General features: G+C 49.1%; 1 protein-coding gene across 1 annotated transcript in view; it reads right to left on the bottom strand.

Moving 5' to 3' along the window:
• NXPE3 (neurexophilin and PC-esterase domain family member 3) overlaps positions 1-13,972 on the bottom strand; it is a 54,767-nt gene that overhangs the window by 19,942 nt on the left and 20,853 nt on the right. The window contains exon 3 of the mRNA XM_066347488.1: positions 492-1,246. Coding sequence (XP_066203585.1) covers positions 492-1,246 — 755 coding nt within the window. The remainder of the gene's footprint in view (positions 1-491; positions 1,247-13,972) is intronic.

The raw sequence follows: 13,972 nt of genomic DNA, 5'->3' as shown, positions 1-13,972 counted from the left end.
ACTGGCCAGATCTGTTCTTGGATGATTTTTTTTAATCTTCTCTGTGAATAAATGATCTTGTTTATACAGCTATAGATATGCTATATAGTTCTGAAATAAAGCATAAACATGAGGGTAAAAAATGAAAATCCAAGGGTAAAAAGTCTTTATTTGAACCAAAATAAATATTAAGCTTCACTTTTAAAAAACTAATCACAAGACATAAACCTGTGTTAATTTTCTTGTGCACAACCTCTCCTGAATTGGGCCAAGTTCAAAGAGAAACAAGTAGCACACAATCAAAACAAGAACTCTCGGGGGGCGGGGCACGATGAGGTGCGAGGATGGCGTTGCATGGGTTGTACCCTGGACACTTGTATAGTTTGGCCAATCATGTCAACCCATTAAGTTAAAAAAGAAAAACAAGAAAGGCTCCTAAATATGACAATGTCCCCTAAATGGGACAAAGACAGTGAAAAGGGGCCGTCACCCCCAGAACAAGGCGCAAGTACCTCTGGAAGAAAGCGCTCTCTGCCGTGGTCAGCAGGCCCTTGACGTAGCCACCTTTGAAATGGTTGATTCTGCTGCTGCAAGGGAGCTTCTTGGGTTTGAAGCAGAACCAGGGCTCTCCAGTGTGCAGGTCTGTAAAGTTACACAGGGGCAGATCCCCGGGAAGACACAGATTGCACTCGGTAGTTTCAGAAATTCTTCCTGAACGAAAAAGACTCTTGAAATAGACCCTGTCTGGTTTCTCCTCCTGGAGGTGCTGAAGAACTCTGATGCCTTCACTGGGGTGGACCAGCGATACGGACACTTTGACTCGCCCCGGCCAGAGCAGGGTGAAGACGACCTTGTAGAAGCCGTTCTGGTAGTCCACCACTCTGCCCACGGCGCCGGCCCGCAGCGCGGGGGAGTGGATCCGGGCCTGCAGGTAGTCTCCGCCGTACTTCTTGGGCTGTCTCTGAAAATCCTGCACGTGAACCAGCACCTCGAGCTGGCTCCCCACCTCGAACGCGTCTGCAGAGTTCAAGATGACGAAGTAGCTGGAAGAAGGGTCGCTGCTCTTCACAAAGGGGACAAGGCCCGCATCGGGCCCCTGCCACTGTAAGGCGGCCAGCAAGGAGTCCTCCTCCACACGCTCCTGGCGGGACAGAGTCTGGTGCTCGTAGCCACAGTATGAGTTCCGGCTAGTTTCTGTCACCTGGGACGAGACAAACTGTCCACTGCCGCTGAGGAATGTGGCCGAGACAGCCTCATGGTCCAAGTACTGAAGAGGAAAACACAGAAACAGAGACCACAGCGACAATAAATCTCCTTACATTCAACCAAACACATCTTGGCTTCCGTTTAAATTTTAATAACTACTTGGGATGAACTACTTCAAAAACCAAAGCTCACTAGTTTGCTGTTATTGTAACACAGTGAAATCAAAATGAGAAATAGTCACAGAGGGCTCCCCAACTTCTGCGAGATTTACTACCGCCAGGAGCTCAATCAGGTTCCCACAGTAAAAACTGCAGAACCTCCCAAATGCATGCTTCCAAAAGAAAGGAAAAGGTATGATTCTGAAATGTACCAAAGCATTCTGTTCTTCTTAATGGGGCCTGACCTCAAGAGAAACTGCTTTACCAGAAGTATAGCTGCTTTATCTGAGCCTAACCACTGGGATAAGGGACACACCCAACTCGAGTCCACCCCACCCATTCTGTCCAACTAAAGGGTGGGGGTCAGACTAGAAGCACTCTGAAGCTCACGTCCCAGGAGCACAGGCTGATGAATGGACCGAGACTTAATCACAGGACCATAAAGTGCTCTACTCCCCCCACATCTTACCACCACACCACTAAAAGCCTACTTCTCAGAGTCCCTTTTACCCAGTACATCATGGCCAGCTTTCAACAAAATATTATGAGACATACTAAAAGGCAAAAAAGTTTGAAAACCCAGGGCCCTGGCCAGTTGGCTCAGTGGAAGAGCATTGGCCCGGCGTGTAGATGTCTCGGGTTTGATTCCCAGTCAGGACACACAGGAGAGAAGTGACCATCTGCTTCTCTACCCCTCCCCCTCTTGCTTCTCTCTCTCTCTCTCTCTCTCTCTCTCTCTCTTTCCCTTCTGCAACCATGACTCATGGCTCAATTGGAGCAAGTTGGCCCCAGGTGCTAAGGATGGCTCCAAAGCCTCCACCTCAGGTGCTAAGAAGAGCTCGGTTGCTGAGCAAGGAAGCAACGCCCCAGATGGGCAGAATGTTGCCCCCTAGTGGACTTGCTGAGTGGATCCCAGATTGGGCGCATGCAGGAATCTGTCTCTGCCTCCCCTCCTCTCACTGAATAAAAAAACAAACAAACAAGCAAAAAACACAGATCAAGCATCAGAAACAGACTCATATATAAAAGGAATGTTGGAATAATCAGATCAGGAATTAAAACAACTAAGATTATATGCTAAGGACTCTAATGGAAAAAGCAGACAACATGCAAAAATAGATGGGCAATTTAAGAAGAGAGATAGAAATTATAAAACAGAATAAAAAAGGAACTGCTAGACAGAACAGAGAGGATTTCTAGGGCAAGGAAAATACTCTGTGATATTATGATGGACAGATGGCATTATCATTTGTCCAAATTCACAGAATGTACAACATCAAGACAACTCTAAGGTAAACGAAAGACTGTAGGTGACTGCGATACATCAATGAAGGTTCATCCTTGGTTAAAAAAAAAAAAAAGATAGTAATGGAAGAGCTATGCATGTAAGGGGTCAGGGAGCACATGGGAAATATCTGTAATCGTTCTATAGTGTAAACCCTGCCAGTTGGTTTTCTTTTTTCTGATGCAAGGGCCTGACTTCAACTTTGATTGGCCAGGCATCCATTTCAAAGTGGCATCCACTTCAAAGACAGCTATTTAAATGCACACACACAGGCCTGACCAGGCGGTGGCACAGTGGATAGAGTGTTGGAACTGGGATGCCGAGGACCCAGGTTCGAGACCCCAAGGTCGCCAGCTTGAGCGCGGGCTCATCTGGTTTGAGCAAAGCTCACCAGCTTGGACCCAAGGTCGCTGGCTTGAGCAAGGGGTTACTCGGTCTGCTGAAGGCCCACGGTTAAGGCACATATGAGAAAGCAATCAATAAACAACTAATGTGTCACAATGTGCAACAAAAAACTAATGATTGATGCTTCTCATCTCTCCGTTCCTGTCTGTCTGTCCCTGTCTATCCCTCTATCTGACTCTGTCTCTGTAAAAAAACAAATAAGTAAATAAATAAAGACACACACTTTTGATTAAGATAACTATCTGAGGCACTTCTTTTCCTCTCCCATGCTTTAAATTCTCACTCTTAGGTTTGAAATTGGCCAATAAAATGTGAACCCATGAAACCCTGGCCCCCTCTTGACCCCAATAAAAATAGAGCCCCAGGTCCACAGTCCCTCTCGTTCTCTGCCCTACGTGGGCAGTGTACCCTCCAGGACCTGTGAGGAGTAACCTTGTTCTTCTCTCCAGTTTTCCGTGGTTACTGCTGAGTGTGTCCTACGACCATCGGAGGAGCCACAAGGGCCAGTCCAGCCACAAAGCTTATCAAACACTGAGGCGGCACAAACACTGCCTCTCCATTTTGTAATAAACAGAACGCTTCGCCAATAAACAAAGTCTTCAAAATAAAAATTAAAAAACTAAAAGAAATGCCACTGATCAAAAACACTGTGAAAGACATGAAAAATCCCTCGGAAGAGCTCCACTGAGGAAAGAATCTCTGAGCTTGAGGCTATGTTCCCAGCAACTTCCAAAACTAAAAAGCAAATGAAAAATTAGGAAAAAAGAATGAAAAATTAAGAACCCAATATTCAGGAGCTGTGGGACAAATCCCCCCCACACACACACACACTGGAAATTATTGCTCAACCTTTTAGTACCTAGCCCAGCAAAGTGCATCTCACATCACGCAACGAGTTAAACTCTTAAAGTAAGGGGAGAAAAGACAGAAAAACATAACAACAAAGCAGAACCAAAAACTACTCTCAATAGCTAATATTATATGTTACAAACTACTTACATGTTACAAAGGCCCGCCTCCCCATCTATGTCAAACCACTCCAAAATACTATGCAAGATAAAAAATAATCCCATGTCAGGCAAAAATACTCCCCAAATACAAGAATTATCTTCTTAGAATCTGTATTGTTTTAACTCTCATTTTCTTCTACAAAATTTTTACTTATGAAATTTAAAATATTCTAATAGTTGAATATAATATTTTAATATAAGTCTAATAACAAGAAGAATGCAATTCTTCTGGGGGGAATACATCAAAGTTAATGTTCCCGATCTATTGCAAATGTTCATCTTTATAAACTATTTTTATCTCTCGGGGTATATACCAAAACAGGTGACAGACCAGATATTTTTAAATGAAAGGGTTTCATTACTTCATACAAATGAACAACAAAAAGGCTATAGTACTAATACTCACATCAGACAAAACGAACTTTAAAACAAAGGCTATATAAGAGACAAAGGAGATTTCATAATGATAAAGGGACTGATCCAGTAAGAGAATAGAACCGTTGTAAACATTTATGTATCCAACAGGGTTTGTGCTCTCTGTCACCAGTTCAGTCCAATAAGTGGAGACAGATTGAATCTTTTATGGAGGCTTTCTTCAGATGGCTGGTGATCTGAGGAGATCAGGAGACCAAAGACATCTCAACACCCTCCCCCACGTTTGGAGCCAATCTTTTTATAATGGGAAAACAAGAGTAGGTAAGGGTATTGGAATTTCAAAAGAGAGTTAATCACATCATAGGCAAAGTTAACTGGGCCATAGTCAGCAGGTGTTCACTCCTTGGAGCACAAAAGCTTTGTTTGTAGACTCCTGGAGCACAAAAGTGAACTACCTGCAGTCACCTGGGGCACAGAGGTGGACTGCTTGCAGATCTTCTGGGGCACAAAATCTTGTGAAGTCACGAAGGCCTGCTCAGGCATCCCAGTCCCTGGAACAAAGCCTCTGCCTGCATCAGCCATTAAGCCCCGCTGACCACAAACAATGTCACCATTACTCAAGCTAAAATTTTAACTCTTGAGTTCCTCCTATCACATCGATGGGCACTAATACAGTCATCGCTGGGGACTTTAACACCACATTGTCATTAATGAATAGATCTTTCAGACAGAAAATAAACAAAGAAACAGTGGCCTTAAATTATACATTAGACCAGATAGATTTAATTGATATTTTTAGAGCATTTCACCCCAAAACAACAGAATATACATTTCAAGTGCACATGGAACATTTTCTAGGATAGACCACATGTTAGGTCATAAAACAAGTCTCAATAAGTTCCAGAAAACTGAAATCATAATAAGCATTTTTTCTGACAATAATAGTATAAAACCAGAAATCAATCACACACACAGAAAAGAAAAACACACAAAGACATGGGAGCTAAATAACATATTACTAAACAATGAATAGGTTAATAATGAGATCAAGGAAGAAATCAAGATACCTTGAGACAAATGAAAATAAAAATACAACCCAAAATCTATGGAACACAGCTAAAGGAGTCCTAAGAGAAAAATTCATAGCAATATAGGCCTATCTCAAGAAACAAATAAACAGCCTAATCAGGTGGTGGCACCATGGCTAGAGCATAGACCTGGGACACTGATGACCAAGGTTCAAAACCCCAGGGTCACTGGCTTGAGTGTAGGCTCACCAACTTGAATGCAGGGTTGCCAGTTTGAGCGTGGGATCACAGATATGACCCCAGAGTCTCTGGCTTGAGCCTGGCTTGAAGCCTAAGGTCGCTGGCTTGAGCAAAAGGTCACTGGTTCAGCTGGAGCCCTCTGGTCAAGGCATATATGTGAAAGCAATCAACTAACAACTAAAAGCACCGCAACTATAAGTTGATGATTCTCATCTCTCTCCCTCTCCCTCTTTCTCACTAAATTAAAAAAAAAAAAGAATCAAACAAAAAAAGATCTCAAATAAATAATCTAACGTTACATGTAAAGGAACTGAATAAAAACAACAAAGCCAAAGTGAGTAAAAGGAAAGAAATAATACAGATTAGAGTGGAAATAAACAAAATAGTCTAAAAAACATACAAAAGATCCAGGAAACCAAGAGCTGGTCAAACAGATAAAAGCCGTTGGGAATCTCACAGGTAGGGCTGCCATGTGACGTGGGTGTTTCAGTAACCTGAGAAAGCACGGCTGTGCATTCTAGCGGAAACAGCAAAGGAGCAAGTGCCCCTTGAGTTTTGGTCCCAAATATGTAAGAGGGCAGAGATCAGATATACCCTTATAGAGCAGCCAGTTACAGTGAGAAGATCCCTCCAATCAAAGAGTAGACAGGAGGATTATTTACAAGACCCACTCCAGCCCTTGCCCAAGCCGCTCGCTCCCTTGAGGAAATGGCATGCATATTTGCAACAGTACACTGGTCTCTCCACAAGTCTCTTGGGCAATGAGTTACACGCCATTCTGGGGCCATTGTATTGCAAGACCACTTCAACCCCTACTGTAGAGCCCCCTACATGACATGCCCTCATCAATGAAAAAAGGTACTGTCCCCATTCCCCCAAAAGCATGGTATTTTAAAATACAGCTACATGCCCTTTTGTAATCCTCCACCTTGCACAAGTGGGCAAAGGTCATTGCCAAGGAAGGCAGTTAGGAAATTAAGTGGCAGATGCCAGCATGGGTTATCCCCCTACCAACACTTGGGAACTGCTACATGGGATGTTCCACTGGCCACATCTGTTAGGAAGCTACGGCTTGATGTTTTGATGCCAGAGCTAAAAAAAGGGGGGCCAACGTCCGCTACCATTCTGAGCTCCCTGAGATACCAAACCACTGGAGGGGACACTTGAATGGAGGTTGGCTAGCAACTTTCCCAGGTTGAACTCGTATGCTGAAATAACTATATTCTTTCTCATGAACCTAACATTACTGACCTCTGATCCCACATGAAAAATGCTATAGTTAAGACTGATCGGATTTCCTTTGCTGACTATTTAGCTGCTGGCTTGCTTCTCTCTTCCTGGGAAATGAGACTTGGCTGTTTTGGGGACCCACTTATGCCTAGTAAGCAGGCTTACTGTGCTCTTGTTGCTGCTTGCATTGCTGCTGTGGTATAAGCACGCAGGACAGCTCCTGATATCGGCACTAGGGACTCCTGATACATGGTCCCGGAAAACAGGCAGTAAGACTGTGCGGGGCACACAGATGCGAGGGGGGGCACACAGATGCGGGGGGGGGGCACAAATGTTGATATGAACAAAACTAACTCCTGATCTGTATTCCACATTTCATTTTGTTTTTTAAGTTGCATGCTGAGACCTCTGACCAACCTCACTGCCCTTAGCAAGCATTCTTTCTTTCCTTCTTTTTTTAAGTAAGAGGAGGGGAGATAGCGAGACAGACTCCCGCATGCTCCCTACCAGGCTCCACCCAGCAACCCCCATTTGGGGCTGATGCTGGAATTAACAGAGCTATCCTCAGCGCCCGCCCGGGGCCATGCTCAGACCAACCTAGTGAACAGCTGCAGGAAGAGGAGAGAGAAGGGGGAGAGGGATGGAGAGGAGAAGCAGATGGTCGCTTCTCCTGTGTACCCTGACCAGGAACAGAATCTGGGACATCCATACACTGAGCTGGCGCTCTATCTACTGAGCCACTGGCCAAGGCCACCAAGCTTTCTATCAAAGCTTTCTAGTTGATGATTACCCATGTTCCCTAAAATGAAGTCATAAATATTTTTACTAGTAATAGCTACACTGTCACGACAACTGAGATAAATATCAAACCGGGAAGACTCATCTAAGACCAGCAGGTGGTATGGCTCCTGTGCTACTACATGCTTTGTCCTTTCTCTCATCAACCATCAGCACCCAGGGTATACTACTAAAAAAAAGAAAAGTACTACATCAGGGATCTGTTAATAGAGAATAATATGCAAACTGCTGAGTTGTCTGTTCTACTCTGACCCAATCTGCCCATAAGTAAATGACCCTATAATAAAGCCTGTTATAATCTATGGAGTTGCCTGCTTCATTTGTCGGTCCTGAGATACCTTTTCCTTATGGTCACCATCACACCTCTGCCCACCATCGCACCACCATCGCCCCCTCTCTCTGCCCTGAGCCCCTGCCATGCAGCGTCCCAGCACAATCCTGGTGACAACAGAAGCACACAGGGGGGGGGGAGCCGCTTCCTGTCCAGGATAAACCAAGTCCCTTATGCCTGGTCATGTCAACACAAGTGAGTTCATCAAGACATCAGAAGCGCTCACACACCTTCCTCCTGATGGTCGACAGGCACGGCATGGTGCGCGTGTCCACGCGGACTTCGGAAGCATGTGAGAGTGCGAAGGGTGAGGATGGAGCCCCGCGTGTGCTAAGTGCCTCTCAGGAAACCTCTGGAACCAGAGTGTTCATGTGAGACTAGCAAAAGGCAGCTATTCTAGAATTTTTTAAACCCTTACCAAGAAAAAAAGAGGGACGTTACCAACTGAGGCTGAACAGTTCGTCAGAGCACACAGATCATCATCAGAACAGCAGGGTCCCTGACTAGGAGTCTTAGGAGCTTGTTCTTCTATTCCAAGCACAGAGCTCAAATCAGCACACACAGTTTTGGGAAACTTATTTAACCTAGGTTGTTGTGTTTTCAAATTTCAGCAGTTTACAAATAACATGCTTTGCATTCTAAGTGGCCAATAAAAACAGATCCTGAAGTTATTTGGCCATACTTTCCCCAAAAGGGACCTGCAATTTGAACATTCAGGCATCCTTGAAGTCTTCTCAGTCCACAGAATCAGACACTTCCTAAAACTGAAAAACATTTGACATACAACACTGTATGAGTGCAGGTATGGATTTGATATATTTCTATGTATGATTGGCACTGTTGTGTAGCAAACACTTCTGACGGGGCGTTTGGACGAAGCCCAGGAGGCCGGCTGGGCTCCAGCGGCTCTGGGTGTGGAGTGCCCACAGGGCTAGCTGGGGACACCTGACCCACAGCTGATGATGGAAAATAACAGAGCTTCCAGGACATTGTGGACATAAGGACACATTCACCCCGGTGGCAGGTGGAAGACACAGAGACAAGCAAGGGGGAGGAGCCTGATGAGAGACACTGCTCCGAGCCGGAGTCCACTGAGACAGGCAGGGATCAAGTACAGGACCTGGGTGGCCGAGGGGACGAGCAAGGGGGAGGAGCCTGATGAGAGACACAGCTCCGAGGGGGAGGAGCCTGATGAGAGACACTGCTCCGAGCTGGTGTCCACTGAGACAGGGACCAAGTACAGGACCTGGGTGGCCGAGGGGACGAGCAAGGGGGAGGAGCCTGATGAGAGACACAGCTCCGAGGGGGAGGAGCCTGATGAGACACTGCTCCGAGCTGGTGTCCACTGAGACAGGGACCAAGTACAGGACCTGGGTGGCCGAGGGGACGAGCAAGGGGGAGGAGCCTGATGAGAGACACTGCTCCGAGCCGGAGTCCCCTGAGAGACAGGGATCAAGTACAGGACCTGGGTGGCCGAGGGGACGAGCAAGGGGGAGGAGCCTGGTGAGAGACCCTGCTCTGAGCCGGAGTCCCCTGAGAGACAGGGATCAAGTACAGGACCTGGGTGGCCGAGGGTCCCCGAGGAGAGAGGGTGGCCCTGGAGGTGGAAGACACAGGGACACGCAAGGGGGAGGAGCCTGATGAGAGACACTGCTCCGAGCCGGAGTCCCCTGAGAGACAGGGACAAAGTACAGGACCTGGGTGGCCGAGGGGACACGCAAGGGGGAGGAGCCTGGTGAGAGAGACTGCTCCGAGCTGGAGTCCCCTGAGAGACAGGGATCAAGTACAGGACCTGGGGTGGCCGAGGGTCCCCGAGGAGAGAGGGTGGCCCTGGAGGTGGAAGAAATACCCACTCCCATGGGAGGGGACCTGGGCATCTCCTACCCACAACTGGGGTCCACAGTTGATATTTGGCATTGGTTAAAAAATGAATAAATATCAAGTTTGCATAAATGTGCTACCTTAAAACATTCCCAATTCTCAAAAAAAAAAAAATTCCCAATTCTGTAACTAGGACAGAAAAGGTAGTTAAATCCATAATAACGTAACTTCAAAAAGTCAAAACAAGGATTTAAATTGTGGTGGAATAATAAAATTATAAGTGTATAATAATTTTTATAAAAATAAAAAAAATGGGCCCTGGCCGGTTGGCTCAGTGGTAGAGCATCGGCCTGGCGTGCAGGAGTCCCGGGTTCGATTCCCAGCCAGGGCACACAGGAGAAGCGCCCATCTGCTTCTCCACCCCTCCCCCTCTCCTTCCTCTGCCTCTCTCTTCCCCTCCCGCAGCTCCATTGGAGCAAGGATGGCCCGGGCGCTGGGGATGGCTCCTTGGCCTCTGCCCCAGGCGCTAGAGTGGCTCTGGTCGCGACAGAGCGACGCCCCGGATGGGCAGAGCATCGCCCCCTGGTGGGCGTGCCAGGTGGATCCCAGTCGGGCGCATGCAGGAGTCTGTCTGCCTCCCCATTTCCAACTTCAGAAAAATACAAAAAATAAAATAAAATAAATAAAAAATAAACAAAAATGTGTGTGAACATGGCATCCTGCTGGTTCACAGAACCTCCACCCCAGGAGGGGACCCAATTCCACCCCAGCTCCCCTTCTGTCTCCTGGGGTGGGTGTGTCCAGGGACGTCACCCCTGCCCATTTAGGCATGTCCAAAATCTTCTAGGAGCCCTTGCACCTGCCCGTAAGAGTTCTCCAGAGGTCTACACCACCGCCGGCCTGCTGTTGTAATGTCTCCACCTCCCGCTCCAGGACGCTGTGCCGGCCCATAGCCTGGAGGTCAGCCAGGGATGCCTCTGAGCTCAGGCCCGGGGCCTCCTCAGCACCTTGCTCCCAGAACCCCTCCCCTCAGTTAGTGGCCTGTTCACTAAAATGCAGAACTTCCCAGATGGAAAAGGCCACGCAGGTTATTTGTCACCAGGACGTCAGGCTCCAGGCGGTCCCAGATCAGGAATGGGAGTCGTGGACAGCCCCTGGTCGGGCAGGGCGTCCGAGGGGGAGGTCTCGCTCTAAGGTCTCGCGTGCACCCGGCCACAGGAGCCTGTGAGTGCTGCTCCATCGCGGCCCTCGACTCAATAAGAGGGTGTCTTTTCACGACTGGATTCATCTGTGTGTGTGCGGGACCGTGTGATTCATGTCCTCTTTTCCCCGTGACACTGAGCAACCTGAATGCAATCAGCCACTTTATGTTCCTCTCTATAGATCACCTGCCCCGCGGCCTCAGCACAATCCCAGCACACAGAAGCTGCTCACACCTGCCAAGGTGCGGCCTCGTGCGCCTTTCCGTTTCTGCTTCTGTGGGGTCAGAGTGCTCCTTGTGAGCACAGCTGTGCCGAACAAGGAGGCCCCGGCCCCGAAGGCCCTCCCGTGGACTGGCTGCCCAGCCCTCTCTCACTGTCCTGTCTGCAGGCGACTGCTGCAGCCCGGACACTCGCATGCCGAGAGCCGGCTCCTGGGGCTGTGGGGGGACCCCAGGAAGGGCACCTATAATAAAATGCCCGCTCCCTGCCTGCCACGGGCCACCTCCTCGCCCATCACGGCCCCAAACCAGCCACGGGCCACCTCCTCGCCCATCACGGCCCCAAACCAGATACACAGGAACTCTGGACTCCCGTCCCCGGGTCCTCGCTAGCTTGAGGACATTCTGCCACTTTCCATCATGGAGGTGGCTGACCGAGGAGGTTCCAGGACAGTCCACAGCCAGCCCAGTGTCCAGCGGGGGCCAGGCGATACACAGCAACTGCAGCCCACCTCCCTGTCTGCTGGATGGAGGTGCTCTGCCCCTCGTCCAGAAGGCACAGGCTGGAGGCTCTGTGGGCTGGACCCCGGGGCAAGTGAGGGTACTGGGGGTGAGCAGGGCAAGTGCTGAGAGCTTGAGTGCGGAGACGACTGCGGGCCCGTGGGGAGGAGAACCACTGAGGAAGGAGTTCCTGAGTGGGACAGGCTATGGACGGTCCGAGGAGACGCACACCCAGGAGCACCAGGAGGGGTGAGCTCTGCCCGGCTGCCTCAACCACAGCTGGACAAGGGATGGGGGCACATCAGGGACTGACGGGTGGTCTCCAGGTGCCGCTGGTGCGGGGGACCCCAGGACAGAGAGCGGGTCACTAGGTAGCACTGAGGGGTTGCAGTGAGACCCTGGGGTTCGGTTGGGACTGGCCAAAAGGCAGGAGAGGGGCACCCTCAAGAGCCAATCACACCAGGGCATGGGCGGGGCAGTCACGGGCCTTCCCACACCTGGTCCAGGAAAGTCCAGCTGACCTTTCAGCCTCGGCGCAGGCAGCCTTCCCCCTGCTCTCCCAATCCTGTGCATCCCAAGTAAGTCAGTCCAGCCGGGTCTTGTGGGGTCAAATAACCACATTCCCTCCAGCCCCTGGCTTTGTGGGGACAGGCGTGGTCACCACCTCCACGGTCTGCCAAACCTCCCTGTGGTGGCACTGTCACCATCTACACTTCTCATCAACCCTTGCACCCTCCCAACTCCACACGGGATGTGTGTCAGCTTTTCCATTTTTCATCACCCATTTCACCCTCCCGACCACCCAGGAGGAAGGCACTGTGAAATACAAGTATTCTCTGAACCCTCCTCATCATCCCAGCAGCCCTCAGGGAGGTATGCTATAACCTCCATTTTCCACTAAGGGGACAGCAAGTCATAATCTCCTCAGACCACCAGTGTAAACCTGCCAACCACAAATAGGACAGGTATGCCATCAACTCCGTTCCATCGCAACCCACTTCCACAGAAGCACTCACAGAGAAGCACATATAATCGCCATGTGCTATCAGCCCAATTTCCTCTACCACTTCCCCCAAGAGGAGCCACTGTAATCTTCTCATTTTCCATAAATCCAGTTCACTCTTCCAGTAACCCATGGGAAACAGCTTGTCATGATCTTCATTTTCGGTGAACTGATTTTACCCTCTCAATCACCCCTGCGGAAGGCAGAGCATCTCAGTTTAAATCAATACCATACCTCTTGGCCCTGGCTGGTTGGCTCAGCGGTAGAGTGTCGAACTGGCGTGCGGGGGACCCGGGTTCGATTCCCGGCCAGGGCACACAGGAGAAGCGCCCATTTGCTTCTCCACCCCCCCCCTTCCTCTCTGTCTCTCTCTTCCCCTCCCGCAGCCAAGGCTCCATTGGAGCAAAGATGGCCCGGGCGCTGGGGATGGCTCCTTGGCCTCTGCCCCAGGCGCTAGAGTGTCTCTGGTCGTGGCAGAGCAACGCCCCAGAGGGGCAGAGCGTCGCCCCCTGGTGGGCAGAGCATCGCCCCTGGTGGGCGTGCCGTGTGGATCCCAGTCGGGCGCATGCGGGAGTCTGTCTGACTGTCTCTCCCCGTTTCCAGCTTCAGAAAAATACAAAAAAAAAAATAAAAAATACCATACCCCTTCTCAGAGCATAATCCCCCTCTCACATCAGTTTTCTTCATTTCCAACTATCAACGGGGAAGGTGTTATTAGTTTCATTTCCCAAGTGAGGAGGAGCAGGTGCTCAGGTGAGCTCCTTGCCACAGGCACCCAGCTGGTAAGTGGAGGCTTCAGAACCAACCCCAGCACCGGGTTCTGGCATCCATGCTCCACAGCCTGCTGGTGACAGCAGGTCTCGTAAGACAAAGGATATAGGACCTGGCTGGTTAACTCAGCTGGTTAAAGCATTGACCTGCAACACCAAGATGGCAAGTTCAATCCCTGCTCAAGGCACATCTGGGAAGTGACCAACTAAGTGGAACAACAAATAAATGCCTCTCTCTCTTTCTCTCCCTTCATCTCTCTCTAAAAAATCAATCAAATAATAAAAAGAAAAGAAAAAAGATGTGCTGCCAAAATGCCTAATATACAAAAAGTAGAAATAATCTGAGCAAAACCCAGCAGTTGGGAATGGGAGCAGAGACGGGAAGAAAAAGTTCTGAAGAGCGCATGGCGAA

Source organism: Saccopteryx leptura, chromosome 8 (genome assembly GCF_036850995.1).
Source record: "Saccopteryx leptura isolate mSacLep1 chromosome 8, mSacLep1_pri_phased_curated, whole genome shotgun sequence".
NCBI lineage: Eukaryota > Metazoa > Chordata > Mammalia > Chiroptera > Emballonuridae > Saccopteryx > Saccopteryx leptura.
The sequence above is the reverse complement of the archived record's forward strand: the minus strand, read 5'-3'. Positions and strand labels throughout refer to the sequence as shown.